The sequence below is a fragment of the Aquarana catesbeiana genome, linkage group LG12 (genome assembly GCF_042186555.1).
Source record: "Aquarana catesbeiana isolate 2022-GZ linkage group LG12, ASM4218655v1, whole genome shotgun sequence".
Classification (NCBI taxonomy): Eukaryota; Metazoa; Chordata; class Amphibia; order Anura; family Ranidae; genus Aquarana; species Aquarana catesbeiana.
The window spans coordinates 208709021-208724544 of record NC_133335.1 but is presented as its reverse complement, the minus strand read 5'-3'; the positions used below and the strand labels follow the sequence as shown (position 1 = coordinate 208724544).

The following is a 15524-nucleotide window of genomic DNA, read 5'->3' as shown; positions in this document are numbered from 1 at the left end:
TTCAGCCTCAGAGTCTTCACTCCCCGCACTGGGCTGTGGAGCACTAGGACCGGCTGAAGTCCTAACTGGAGATGGACCCTCTGAGGGGACTTGAATCTTAGAGTTTTAAACTAGCTAAAACGTAGATGTAAGCTCATCTCTAACAGAAGTCAGCATTTTCGGACATGAGACTACCGAGTCATCCTTTAATAGGATGTCTATACAGGTGCAGCAAACTGCTTTTGCTCCATGAGGAGCTCAATTTGTTTCCATAAACCGCACATTTCCTTTTTGGTGGCTGCGCTTGGGTCTTGTCCTGAGCCACGGTCTGCAAGAGAACAAATGACCCCAATGAATTTTACGCCACACACACTCCATAACACCCCGTGCAGGAGAAAAGGAAAATGTGCCCCCTTCATCTAATCCCTACTGGTTACAAGGGGGAGAACACTCACAGAATGTGCAAGTAAAATACACTTCAGGCTTACCTGCGAGGTGCTGGCGTTAGGACCTGCTTCTGCTGCCTGTGCGGGTATCGCAAAGGAGTCCATCCCCGACCCTGTAATGGTCCTCAGCCTCTGCTGGGTTTCACTATTTCAAATACCAGCCTCCCAGCTCGCGCTGTTTTAGAGACAGGAACTAGCATCTCCGGCACCCGCTGATGACGTCACACACCCCGGAAGTGACCCCACCGGGTAGTTCCTGTGGGCCAGCTTGGAACGCATAAGCTCAGCCCCTCCACGTGCACAGCTTCCCCTCTTGCACTGCACACTCCAGCCAGGCTGTTTAGCAGGGAAAACAAGCCGACTGCCGCCATGCGGCTCGCGGACAGGAGCTCAGACGTACACCGCGGTGCTGGCATTCCCCATGCACTGAGAAGCAGGGAAAGAAGCCACATACCACCTCCCTCAGATGTGCCGCTCTGGGACCCAAGAAGGTAGGAATACCCTTCGATCAATTTTTTTTTTAATGAACCAATTTCGATTATAAAACGCACATACAGATCCCATTACTTTTAGCTGATCTCCTTGCATTGCAACTCTGCATTAGTCAGTGATAAATGTGGCATACACTATATACAATCACCCGACACGTTAGTTTTCACAATCCATGATTTAACTTCACAGTTCACACAAAATACGTTTTAAATTCAAACTGTATCACTGACGTAAGTCATTTTTTTTTATTAAACTTTAAGAAAAAACGTAGAAAGTTAGTTTAACTTTAATTATAAAACTTATCTAGTATATTGTCTGTCAAATTTGGTTATCAAATTTGCCTACACTTAGCTCACTGAATGATCCCAGTTAACCATATCCCTATTTACCATCACTGTCCAGGCTGTCCGGTGACGTCACGGCCATAGTCTCCTTCCCCCTTCTCTTCGTTAGCAGACGGAGGCATTTGGGGAAGGGGGGAGGAGTCCGGTGACGTTGATGTCTGTGACGTCACCGGACAGCCTGGACAGTGATGGTAAATAGGGATATGGTTAACTGGGATCATTCAGTGAGCTAAGTGTAGGCAAATTTGATAACCGTCGGATGTCGGAGGCGTCACCGGATCTCCGACAGAACTCCCTGAAGACCCATAAGCCAGCGGAGAGGCGAGTACAGATCAAAAGAATTTTGATCGATCAAAAAAAAAAATTAAACGATTAAATCGAGGAATTAATCTTTAATTTCCACAGCCCTAATATATATAGTTTTTAATAACAATAATAATAACATTATTATTAATAATACAGAACCAATTCTCCCATTCACACATTTGAGGTTGGTGAGGGAATCCTCCCCACTATATCATTGTACTCTGACAGCAGGGAGACTTCCCCACTGTCAGAATACACTGATCAGCACTGCATTCTATAACCTGCAGCACTGATCAAGTGGCTAAAATCCAACAGGGCGGTTAAACAGAAGTCGATCGCTAAATTTACTTCTGTTCAACCACAGTGGCCATACCTGGTTCGAATTTTGATCCATATATGACCAGACAGGATTACCTTGTGAAAAAAAAAAGGCCTAAAAAAGAAAACCAACGCAGCCATCACATTGAAGACTTGGTAAGCTGTAATATAATAAAAAGGTTTACTTTTGGGTTTAATAATGCTTTAAAAATGACTGCAGATATTAAACAAGGACCAACAAAAGCGTACCATTTCTTCAGTCTATCACGTGCTTCCAGTTGTGCTCCAACTTCAAAAGTGATCCCTCTCCGGTTTGGTGGGTGCTTAGTCATTCTATACGCTGACCTTTATCCCGAGCCATTCAAGCCTGAAAAGACAGAAAATTGCGGTTAACAGAATGCATCTTCTCGTGAACAAGCTACAAGAGCTTTATAATCTTCTATAACCATTTGCTGTAAAAACATGCACATGGGTCGGGGGTGGGGTGCTAAAAGCGCAGCTCAACTGTGGGGTTTTACCACCCTCCAACCTCACATGTGAAGGAACTCAACCAGTTTTAGAGGCTATCAGGATCAAGGCTGGGTGGTGAGGGGCTGTGCTTTGCCGACTACTAAAACATTGGGATATGATGCACTGGGGCTAAACGCTTAAAGCGAGGGTTCCACCCAAAAGAGGAACTTCAGCTGTCCGGATTCCGCCCCCTCCGGTGTCACATTTGGCACCTTTCCGGGGTGGGAGCAGATACCTGTCTAACACAGGTATTTGCTCCCACTTCCGGCAAAAGATCGTTGCAGTATCCGCAGCGATCTATGCCATCTCCGCCCCCCCCGTCTTCTGGGAGACACACAGGTCCCAGAAGACAGCAGGGACCACTCAGAATGCAATGTGCAGTAGGGAACCAGGCCCCAAGGCTTCACTTCCTGATTCCCTCCACCCGGAGCTGAGGGACGGGTCGGCTTCAGGTGAGGACATCACAGGTGCCCTGGACAGGTAAGTGTCCTTATTTTAAAAGTCAGCAGATGCAGTATTTGTAGCTGCGGACTTAAAATTTATTCATTTTTTTTTTTCAGCGGAACTCCACTTTAAGTGCATGAGGCCTTTAAAGTGGTTGTAGAGGCTCAAGGTATTTTACCATTCTAAGCAGCAGCTCCCCCAACACTTACCTGAGCCCCATCGCCTCGGCTCTCCGTGAATACTCCACTCCTTTTTGGCTGAAACAATGACTCCGGCTAATCACAGCCAGTGTGCCAATGAGGAGAGGGGGTGGGGCCAAGCTGCCTCTGTGTGCGAGTGGACATGCAGAGCAGCGGCTCAGGAACAAGCCAGTTTGGGTGCCCCCATAACAAGTTGCTTGCTCTGGGGGCACTCAGCAGGAAGGAGAGGCCAGTAGCGCCAGCAGGGAACCCGAGAAGAGGAGGATCGCGGCTGCTCTATGCAAAACCACTACACAGAGCAGGTAAGTATAACAGGTTTGTTACTTTAAAGTGATATTAAAGGCATTTTTTTTTTTTTTTTTTTTTAAGGAAAAGGTTTTAGGCTTTATAAGATTATATTGACTTGGGGTGTCCACATTGGAAATTCTTTGCTCCATTCTTGTACTGGTAACAACTACGTTTTTGAATTTCCCATCACTTCCTGTCTTTGTGAAAAGTCAGTCATCGGGGGGACTGAAAGTACAACCCACAAGGGGTTTAACCCTGCCCCTATTCTATCAAATATAGGGAAATACAATATTCGAGGGCCTACTGACATTTATGCAGCACAATACACACAAGTAATGCAATGGGCTTTCAAACACCAAAACCCCCCAAAAATCAGTGGTCACAAAATTCTCACAGCAACACACTCTAGAGGAGAGTTGCCTTGTTGTGTTGGATTGTTATGCAAAGTGAAAGGCATTGCAATGCGTTAAAACGCATGTAACCTGTGTTGCCAGAAAGTAAAGATGCATTAGGCCCTTGATGTGAAAATTACAACAAGAATTACTTCCCAGTAAGACTCCAGAAACAATGTATACTAGCCGACGGGCAGGGAAGGGAGAGAGGACGGGGGAGAGGGGGAAAGGACAGGGGAGAGGATGGAGGAGAGACAGGAGAGCTGCGGATGATGGAGGCATGTAAACTGACCACGGTGTAGGCGTGCAATCTAGTATTTAGGTAGTCCTATGTAGAGGGAGTTTGCGTAGTTGAGTCGGGAACTGATGATTGTTCCAACTGCAGCTGCTTTGTCCTCTTCTGGAATGAAGGGGATGAGTCTACGTAGCAGGCAGAGAAGATGGCGAGATCCGCTACTGATCCTATTTGTGCATCCATCGACATCGGAGTCGAAGATGACTCCGAGACTTTTGGCTTTGGTGCTTGGGAGATGGTCTGTCCAAGGATGGTGGGTGGTGTCCATGGGGTCTTAGTTTTTGTATTTCGGTTTGAGTCGAGGAGAAGAAGCTCCGTTTTGGATCCATTGAGTTTGAGGGAGCTCGTGGTCATCCATCAATGCAAGGCATTTTTCTAGTCTCCGATATTGGTCTTTTTGCCCGGTGATGCGAAAGTAGAGTTGAGTGTCATCAGTGTATGAGTAGAAGCATAGGTCCGATTTTCTGATGATATTGAGGAGTGGCCGGATGTAGATGTTGAAGAGCACGGGTGATAAGGGTGATCCTTGAGTGATTCCATAAGAAATTGTGCGAGTTTCAGAGGTGAAGGCTCTTAGTTTCACGGTCTGCGAACGATTTTCTAAGAAGGATGCGAACCATGGTAGATCTGAATCTGACTCCTGCTACTTCTGTGAGGCATAGAGTATTGTGGTCCACTGTGTCGAACGCTGCACTGAAGTCCAGCAGTACCAGGATCGCAACGTACCCACGGGTTTGGTGCGGGTTAGCTGTGCTTTCCCATAGAAGTTCTATTATAGCCCTTTCACAGTGGGGCGGTGCGAGCTCCGGCGGTAAAACGGCACTATTTGGCCACTAGCGGGGCTGAGAAAGGGTTAAAACCACCACAAAGCGCTGCTGCAGCGGGGCTTTGCCGGCGGTATAGCCACGCTGCCCCATTCATTTCAATGGGCAGGAGCGGTGAAGGAGCGGTATACACACCGCCCCTTCACCACTCCAAAGATGCTGCTAGCAGGACTTTTTTTTTTTACCGTTCTGCCAGCGCACCGCTCCAGTGTAAAAGCCCTCGGGCTTTCACACTGGAGTGTGAGGAGCGGCTCTTTCAGGGTGCTTTGCAGGCGCTATTTTTAGTGCTGTAGCGCCTGCAAAGTGCCTCAATGTGAAAGGGGTCTTATGTCCGGAGGTTTTGGTGCACTTTCAGAATAGAACTCTATGGGAAAGTGTAGCTAACCTTCGGGCACACCAGCAGTACGATCATTCCGCAATGCGTCAGCGTTAAAGGGGCATTATTCCTCGTTCTAGCAGGGCTCCTCCAGCCTACTGCTCTGTAAACTGCAACCGGCTGTGGTCGCACATCAGTTCCCGAAGCGTACAGGGTAAGGCTGGCCATACAGTACACTAATTTTCCTTTAGGATTTACCAAAACCACATAATAGGAGGTCAAACCTAAACACTTGCAAATTGTATGCAATCTGGCTGGCCCTTACACTTCATAGTTGAAGGTAAATCTAAAAGAAAATCGAACATAAAAAATTGTATAATGTATGGCCAGCTTTAATGTCCCTGTATTTTAGGCAACGACACTGAGGCTCAAACCACAGACAGAAGATTCGGGAGGAAGAAAGGGTCAGTCAACCAGAGCATATTGAAGGCAAGTTATACAGCCTGTTAGGAATTCCCCTAGACATAACAAGCAATTAACCCTTGCAATGCAGGGGGGGGGGGGGGGGACTACAAGGGTGGATTTTTTTTTCCTCTTTTGGCCATTAACGTCACACAAACTACTTGCTGGGTTCTTCTGGAGATGCGGTGTAAAACATTCTGACCACCTCCCAGCAAAGCAGCATAGCCAGCCTCCTACACAACCATCATTGACACCACTTCCTGGTCAGACAGCTTATCGTAGGAACAAGTTCTATATTTGGCATTCAGTAGTTGTCATATGTACGGATTTCTCTTTTTTTACTGCAAGTGTTAACATTGAGGTTTTATCTTGTGGTCACCAACTCCCATCAGCTGACATTATCAGTAATCTTCCAGTGGATTCTCATTCCCAACACATTAACATTCTGCCAATTCTTGAAGGTCGCTAGTATTGCAGCGAGATGAATTGGGGGCTGTACGTTGGGTGTGACTTGACTGAAACCACCAGGAAAGAGCAGATACCAATCAGAACATACACAAGAGATTTGTCTTCCCTGTCCATGGGCATCTATCCCTCTTTTCGAGCTTAGATTAGCTTGTCACAAGTAGAATCCTTGTAAGACAACGGTGGTGGCATTTCTTCCTTCCTTAAATTTTTATTCATTTTTTTCTTAAAGGATATGTAAAAGGTTTGCAAAAGGTGCGTTAAAAAAAAAAAAACAAACAAACAAACAAACACACACACACACACACACCATGTCATACTCACCTCTGCTGTGCAGTTGCTTTTGCATAGAGTGGCCCCGATCCTCCCCTTCCGGGGTCCCTCGGTGGCGCTCCTGGCTCCTCTTCTCGAGTGGCCCGTTAAAGAGCTGCTCTCTTTTGGGGCACGCTCCCGTTTACTGCTGCTGCCTCCATTGACAGAGGCAGCATGACTCGGCCCTGCCCCCCCCCCCCCCCCCCCGTCATTGGATTTGATTGACTGCAGCGGGAGCCAATGGCTGCACTGCTATCAATCTATCCAATCAGGACCCAAGACACCGGCTTGGAGCTGGTGTGCTCGTCCCAGTAGCTCGAAAGATGGGGATCAGATAAGTAAAAAACGGGGACACTGGGGGGCTGCTGCATCACAGGAGGTTTTACAACCCATTTAAATCATACTTACCTAGGTGGATACAGCATCAGTCCGACTCCAGTGTGGGGTACACACTATAACATCAGGCAAACGATCATGAGAGTTTCCTCGTTGTTTCACAGCAAAATTGGAACCGATGAACGAAAATTCTAATAAGACAAAAGCATTTTTTTTTGTTGTTTGATCATGTGCAGTCTTTCCAATTTTTCTTGTAAAAAAAACGGTACACATTAACCACTTAAGGACCGAGGCTCTTTTTTTTACACTTGTTTACAAGTTAAAAATCAATTTTTTTGCTAGAAAATTACTTAGAAAAAAAATATATATATATGTTGGGGTTCTAACACATTAGAGAATAAAATGGCGGTCGTTGCAATACTTTGTCGCACCATATTTATTTGCACAGCAGTCTTACAAGAGCACTTTTTTAGGGGGAAAAAAAAACAACACTTTTTGAATTAAAAATAAAAACAGTAAAGTTAACCTAATTTGTTTTTTTAATATTGTGAAAGATAATGTTACGCCGAGTAAATTGATACCAAACATGTCACACTTCAAAATTGCACCCGCTCGTGGAATGGCTACAAATTTTTACCCTTAAAATCTCCATAGGGGATGTTTAAAAATTTCTACATGTTACCAGTTTTGAGTTAGAGGAGGTCTAGGGCTAGAATTATTGCTCTCGCTCTAACGATCGCAGCGATACCTCACATGTGTGGTTTGAACACCGTTTTCATATGCGGGAGCGCTACGCACGTATGTGGTCGCTTCTGCACGCCAGCTCATCGGGATGGGGCGCTTTAAAAAAATAAAAATAAAATAATAATAATAATAATAATAATAAAATAATAAATTTTACTTTTAGTTTATTTTGACAGTTTTTTTTTATATTTTGGGTCACTTTTATTCCTATTACAAGGAATGTAAACAAAAAAGTAATAAAAAAAAAAAAAAACGCATGACAGGACCTCTTAAATATGAGATCTGGGGTCAAAAAGACTTCACATCTCATATTTACAATAAAATGCAATAAAAATAAAAAAAATGCCATGAGCCGAGCAGGGACCATCTTCCCCTTAATCGGCAGCCAAGCATCCCACAGGAGAGGATGCGATCGTCTCCGCCACTACCGGCAGGTCTGGTAAGCGGCGGAGACGACCGGAGCCTGGCGGGGAGGGGGGCCACCTCTCCCACTGCCAATAAAAGTGATTTTGCGGTGAATCCCCCGCGAAAACCACTTTTAATCTTAAAGAGAAACGCACGCCGTTCCCAAAAATACTGGGGTTATGGCAGCTTAGCTGCTGCCATAACCCCGGTATTTAGCGTCAAAGTACCGACGTATGGGTACGGCAATTTGTGTGAAGTGGTTAAGTGAAAATCGTTCATTCTGTTCCCATAGGGGAAAAAATTTGAGTTTGTCCCTCCAGAAATTTTTATACAAAAAGTCGGAATTTGTCATTGAAAGTTGTGTAGTGTACACAAAAATCGTACGAAAGTTCCTCGGGCAAAAATGTTCGCCCGATTTGCTTATAGCCTGTATGAGCCTTAAGGCTGAGAATCGAGCTTTACATTGGTGACCTTTTGACCTGTACAAAAATCGCTGTAAAAAACTTTGACTTCCTGTCCCACAGCCAAACAAGAAGTGAGGGGAAATCCTTGAAAAAGTAGAGTCCCCTTTGGGGACCCCCAGGTCATTTTTCTGGGGCAACCAAAAAAATTGGGGGATTAGCTTTTACTGGTCAATGATGATGGTAAACAGGACAAATAGAGAGGATGACTCTCCCCAACAGGGGGGCACAGAGACAGCAATAAAAACTGGCAGGGGTTTTGAATCCAACTTCCTTTATCCAAAATGATAAAAAGTTTTAAGTTATACTTTAAAGGATTGGTAAACACTAGTGTTTTTTTTCACCTTAATGCATCCTATGCATTAAGGTGAAAAACACCTGGCAGTCACCGGCCCCCCAGCCCCCCTCTGTTTTACTTACCTGAGCCCTGGAACGTTACCTGGCGGAGACGTCCTTTGCCCGGGGTTCTTGGCTCTTGGTTGGATAGATTGATAGCAGCGCAGCCGTTAGCTCTTGCTGCTGTCCATCAAATCCAATGACGCGTGGGGGGGGGGGGGGGTGGGGGGGGGCAGGGCCGAGTCCAGCATTCGTGTCTATGGGCGCAAATGCTGGGCTCGGGAGCGCGCCCGCAAGTTAACCCCCTCGGGAGAGCGCTTCTCCTAGGGGGTTATCTGATAAGAGGAGCTGCTGAGGGACCCCATAACGAGTATGATCGGGGCCACTTTGTGCAAAAGTAACTGCACAGTGGAGGGAAGTATATGTTTAAAAAAAACAAAAAAAACAAAAAAACAAACACACACACACACACACACACACCTTTACAACCACTTTAAGTATGTACAATGAAAAAGATCACAATGTCTCCATATGGAATGTGAGACATAACATGTTCAGAGTTTGGGGGTCCTGCGATACTCTGAAAATAATCCAAGATGTGAGCACCAGAAGGTGCCGGCTCCATAGCAGAAACACATAACATATGGCAAGCACGTGCACAACTCCATCAGCATAGAGCTATCAAATGTAGTTCTCCGACATCCACTGTACAATCACTATGAACTGCGGCAGACTGGCAATTCCTTCCGCCCCAGGCTCATCAATTCATCATCTGCCACTAGGATCTGACAAATGTAAAAGATGTCACTAAACTGGAGGCCTCGGGAGAGCAGTAAAGGGCATGAAGAGGTTTGTTATGTGTGTGCAGGAGGAGGAGATAGAAGAAGTGCAGGCCCTAAAAGCACACATTAAGAGCAGGTTTTCCAAGCAACGGTCACTAGAATTTGCTGACCTCATAAATGTAATGGGTCACCGAGTGACGACCCCCCACAACAGCAAAACAAATAAGTCAGATGCTGACCTAAGCTGGACTGATAAGACCAGGATTCCTCCCTATGTTCTCTGAAGAAGCCTACTACAACCAACAGCAATGTTCTTGATTTATGGGATATTAAAACATCTGTAAAGCCCAACCCTGACCCTCTCTGCAGCATCCCCAATTTTTTTTGTCATTTTTTCGGTCCGTTATGCAAGGTCCTGGGGTTCTCCTGTGGAGGTGATCCTTAAAGTGGTGGGCCAACTGAAAAAAAAAAAAAAAAAAAAATCATTTTTAAAAGTCAGCAGCTACAAACACTGCAGCTGCTGACTTTTAATAAGCACACTTACCTGTCCAGGGTGCCCCCGATGTCAGCCGCCCGAGGCCGACCCGTCCCTCAGGTCCCGGCACCGCCATTCGAACTAAGGGAAACAGGCAGTGGAGCCTTGCGGCTTCACTACCCGTCTCCTACTGCGCATGTACGAGTCACAAAGCGCTTTGTGACTGGGGAGCGATGTGTTGTGGGACACACAGTTCCCAGAACACACCGCGCCCCATTCCCCAGAAGACAACGCGAGGAGGAGAAGACTGAAGATCACTGCGGTGTAGGAAGTGGCAGATTAGGATGATCTGCCTAGCAACAGCCATTTCTGGTATGTTAAAAAATATGTTTTGTTTTTCTCAAAATTTTTAGGAATGTTTTCAAGTAATTTTTTATTTATTTTTGATATTAAGCCCAGGTTCACAATATTGCGGTACAAGACCCCACATGCAATTAGCACAAGAATCGCAGCACATTCCTATGCGAATTACATGCGGTGTCTCTGGGGTGCGATTTGAGCCTTGGGTTTGTACAGCTAAAATTGCACCGCCTTCACACCAAACTTGTGCAGGACCCTTTTTTATACGCAGCAGAATCTGATTGCATGGGTGTCCACACCCATGTGATCCAATTCTGCAAAATCGCACTGCGTTTTGCGAACTGATTTTGGAGTGTCATTAAATTAACATACAGTCCGTAATCAGTTCACATGAACATGTTGCGAGTTTGATGAATCTGCTCTGAATTGACACTGCATCTACTGTGAACCGAGACTTAAGAATCAATTTTTATTTTTTTAAACTAGCAAACCTGTCATACCTGCTCTGTGCAGTGGCTTTGCACAGAGCAGCCCTGATCCTCTTCTTCTAGGGTCCCCCGTTGGCGCTCCTGGCCCCTCTCTCCTGTCGAATGCCCCCATAGCAAGCCTGGAGGGGGGAGGGGGGCTGAACACAGGTTTACCTTCATGCATAGAATTCATGAAGAAAAAAAAAAAAAAAAAAAAACACCCTTCAGCCTTTACAACCACTTTACTACTGCAGAGAATGGCGCTCAGGTAGTGACATCATTCACCTTTAAAGCCCGAGATCTGTTGATGGCACACACCCATGACACCTCTGGGCTCACAAAGAAGTGGGTTAAAAGATGCTGGGCATTCAGGATGAACTGAACAAGAACTTTGACTGGAGGACAGATATAGCTTTGGGGCTTATTTTAAATTGTATATGGGGGGCGGGCTTAAAGGGGTTGTAAACCTTCATGTTTTTTCACCTCAATGCATCCTATTTATCTGTTTTACTTACCTGAGCCCCATATTTCTGTCGGCGAAGACGCGCTCTCCCCCTCTCCACAAGGTCCCGGCTCTTGATTGGATAGATTGATAGCAGTGCAGCCATTGGCTCCTGCTGCTGTCAATCAAATTCAATGATGCTGGCGTCTGGGACCGAGTCGCATTCGTGTCTATGGACGCAAATGCTGGACTAGGGAGCGCGCCCACAAGGTAACCCCCCAGGAGAGCGCTTCTCCCAGGAGGTTATCTGATGCGGGGGGGAGGAGCTGCAAGAGCCACCAGGGGACCCCAGAAGACGAGGTTCGGGGCCACTCTGTGCAAAACGAGCTGCACAGTGGAGGTATGTATGATATATTTTTTATTCAAAAAAATAAAATAAGTAAAAGAGGGGGAGGGTTTACAATCACTTTAAAAAGGTAGCTTTGGTGCACTACCTGGTTGAGTCACTTTAACCTCTACAGCTCCGGAAGGTTTTACCCCCTTAATGACGAGGCCATTTTTTGCGATACGGCACTGTGTCGCTTTAACTGACAATTGCGTGGTCATGCGACGCTGTACCCCCAAATAAAAATGTATGTCTTTTTTCCCCCCACAAATAGAGCTTTCTTTTGGTGGTATTTGATCACCTCTGCGTTTTTTTTTTTTGCACTATCAAAAAAAAAAAAAAAAAAAAAAATGTCTTCATCAAAAAATAAATAAAAAAAAAATGCCATAAATCTATCCCCCAAGTTTGTACACAATAACTTTTGGCGCAAACCAATCAATATACAATTATTGGGATTTTTTTAATCAAAAATATACTGATGAGAAAATGTATTTAGCAGTTTATATTTACTAAAATTATTGCATTTCTGTGTACTGTGGGGAGACCTGATATAGTAAATGCCGGGTCCTGGGTTTAGTACCACTTTAAATATGTATCAGAAAAAATAAAACAAACCTTTGGCCCTCTAGATAGGACCTACCAGTGCTAGGATGGTTTGCACTTTACAATAAATCCATACATGCCACTGCAGCTGGTGTGTGGGTACACAGAACTGTAGACCCATACAGGAGTGCATTGATGAGGGTGACGATGCTGTGCCTGGCAGACGACACTGTTGTAACGCTGTAACCAGGAGTGACTGGGGGGGGGGGGTGGGGAGATAAGCTAATTTGGAATGTAAAGAGGCTGGATGGCAGCAATCCAAGAAAAAAATACAAGATATGCTACGGAAAGATTTTATGCTGCTTGGAATTAGCTACACCTCGACTGTCAGTGATCTACAACAGCGTTTCTCAGGCTCAGTTTCCAATAATGCGACTTGTCATGCGACTTTTGGACACGTCAAGTCACAGTCCATTGATTTCAATGGCACTCGTTTCAATCCATGTGACTTGAAGTTGCAGTGAAAAGATTCATGCACTACTCTGATGCGACTTTCTTGCTACCCAAGTGCCATGGAGTGTAAAGACGCCATCAGAGTTGTATGAGTTGGAATGGAGCATTAACCCTTTTTCAGCTGCACCACGCTTTAAAAAAAAAAAAAAAAGAGAAGTGTATGTAAAATCATTTGGCACCCCATTTTAAAAATGTAAAAAAAAAAAAAAAAAAAAAAAAAACACAAAAATATTTCTCATTATTGGGAAACCCGATTCTGGGACAATACATACAACCACCTTGAGAAAATAACTTCACATCAGAGGCCCCTGATCAATGGTCCCCCCCCCCCCCCCCCAAATCCCACTTGGGGGACATAGAAGGGCTCTGACATAATTGGGATTGGGGGGGAACCTGTGAAAATGGAGGCACGCATCCAGCCATCCACACCATGTCCACCAAGGGAAACTGCTGAACTACCTGCTGACTTTGCCTAGGCGAAATCAGCCTGAAGTGGGAGCGGGTACCTATCATAACCATGTACCTGCTCTCCCCTCCCCCCGAGGCTGCATGTGTTTTTCATGCTTTTTACAGAAAACGCTGGAATTTTTTTCTTTTTTTTTTTTTAACATGGGTTCCTATGGAACATGTTCACATCAATGAACTTTTGTGCCTCTGCGTTTTTGGAAAGGGTCAGGGACTTTTTTTTTTTTAAACACAGAAACTGCTTTTTTTTGGTTCAATTGATTTTAATGGAGAAGCTGTGGAAAAGCTTGGAGTGTGTTTATACAGCAATTTTGCGTTTAAATCTGCCAAAGTTTTTTTGGGGGGGGGGGGGGGGAGCAAAAACTATGCAGAAAGCACAGCCAAAAGCACTGCAGAAACGCTAAAAAGAAACATGCATAGATGCGAATCGAGCCTGCAAAATGTGGCGGGGGGGGGGGGACAAGCAGAGCTACCCCTTTAAGTGTGGGGGTGCACCGATGGCCATCATAGCAATGAATAATGTCATGCATCCTGACCTTAAAGTGTCAGCTGCTCTATTCTCACTAATGCGTTTTTGATGCATTTTGCAGAAATGCATGGGAATTTTTTAACATGGGTTCCTCTGGAACATGTTCACATCAAAGCATTTTTTGTGCCTCTGCGTTTTTGGAAAGGGTTGGGGACTTTTTCATGCAAAATGCAGCGTTTTGCATGTAATAGAATTCAATGGACCAGCATCAAAAATGCAAGTACAGTGTTTTTACAGTGTTTTGCGTGTTTTTTTTTTTCGTTTTTTACACTGAATACAGAAAAAAAAAAAAAAAAAAAAAAAAACGCAAAACGCGGCAAAAATGCTGTAAAAACACTGCAAAAATGCATGTTCAAAAACGCGGCAAGCACCGCAAAAAACACTGCAGAAACGCTCAAAAGCAACATGCATAGATGTGAAATTGAGCCTTAGGCCTGATTCACACCTATGCATTTTTAGTACTTTTTGCATTTTGCAGATTTGCACTACAGAACATGTTCCATAGGAAACCATGTTAAATGGACTGTAGTGCAAATCTGCAAAATGCAAAAAGCACTAAAAATGCATAGGTGTGAACCCAGCCTTAGGGTGTCACCACAACAACTACATGAGTGGTGTTAGGCCTGATTCACACCTAGGCATTTGTAGTGCTTTTTGCATGTTGCAGATTTGCACTACAGTCCATTTAACATGGTTTCCTATGGAACACGTTCTGTAGTGCAAATCTGCAAAATGCAAAAAGCACCAAATCTGCTTAGGTGTAAATCCAGCCTTAGGCTCGATTCACACCTATGCATGTTGCTTTTGAGCGTTTTTGGAGGTTTTTTTTTCCATGCTTGGCACGTTTTTGAGCAGCGTTTTTGCCGCGATTTGCGTTTTTTTTTTTTTTTTCATTTTTTTTTTTACAGTCTTAAAAAAAATACAAAAAAAAAAAAAAGGCAAAAACGGTGCAAAAACGGTGCAAAAACGGTGCAAAAACGGTGCAAAAACGGTGCACTTGCGTTTTTGATGCTTGTCCATTGAAATCCATTACATGCAAAACGCTGCTTTTTGCATGAAAAAAAGTCCCCGACCCTTTCCAAAAACGCAGAGATACAAAAAAGCATTGATGTGAACATGTTCCATAGGAACCCATGTTAAAAAATTCCCATGCATTTCTGCAAAATGCAAAATGCATCAAAAAACGCGCTAGTGTGAATGGAGCCTTAGGGTTGGCGTCAAATTTAGATTAAGGCTGAGTTCACACTACCTTTGCATGCGAGGCCCAGCAGGGGCCCAGTGCGTCCCCGTTCACCATTTCAGCCCACATTTTTGGCTGAATTCGGAACTTAAACGGACCAAAAGATGTACAGGACTCCTGTGCAAATTCGCAGCAGAGAAATGTGAACTGGTTCCATAGCGAGAAGGTCCAAATCTCCTGCTATTGCCAACCCAGCCTAAGGCTTCATTCTCACGGATCCGCTTCCACGGAGCCCGCCTCTGTCCGCCAGCTCAGCGGGAGATCTCTCCGTCAATCTCCGCTGAGCTGGCGGATGACAGGTCCCTCTCTGCTCACTGAGCGGGGAGGAGGGGCTTGTCGAGCGTCGCTGGTTGCTCTGGAGAGGTTGGACGAAAACGGACAGTATGTCCATTTTTAACCAGATCTCACCCGATCCGATAGGGATGGATGCAAACGTGGGGGGCCCCAGTCTGATTTTAGCGGGTCGGATGTCAGTGGAGAGGTCACCGCCAACATCCGTCCCTCCATAGATTAACATGGAGCGCCTGTTCAGATCTGCCGACAAAACTGACAGGCGGACCTGAACAGTCCGATAGTGTGAAAGGGGCCTTAGTCCTTTGATCTAAAACTCCAGGACATTTTAGTCGACTAAAATCTAATGGGTTTAGT

General features: G+C 45.1%; 1 protein-coding gene across 7 annotated transcripts in view; it reads right to left on the bottom strand.

Moving 5' to 3' along the window:
* PHF20 (PHD finger protein 20) overlaps positions 1–15524 on the bottom strand; it is a 96220-nt gene that overhangs the window by 53260 nt on the left and 27436 nt on the right. For 6 of the 7 annotated variants that reach the window (XM_073606580.1, XM_073606585.1, XM_073606584.1 and 3 more), the window contains exon 2: positions 2135–2252. In XM_073606580.1, the coding sequence (XP_073462681.1) occupies positions 2135–2217 (83 nt within the window). In that variant the 5' untranslated portion in view covers positions 2218–2252. Of the gene's footprint in view, positions 1–2134; positions 2253–6801; positions 6921–15524 lie in introns of all 7 variants that reach the window. The other variant, XM_073606581.1, reaches the window with a different exon arrangement.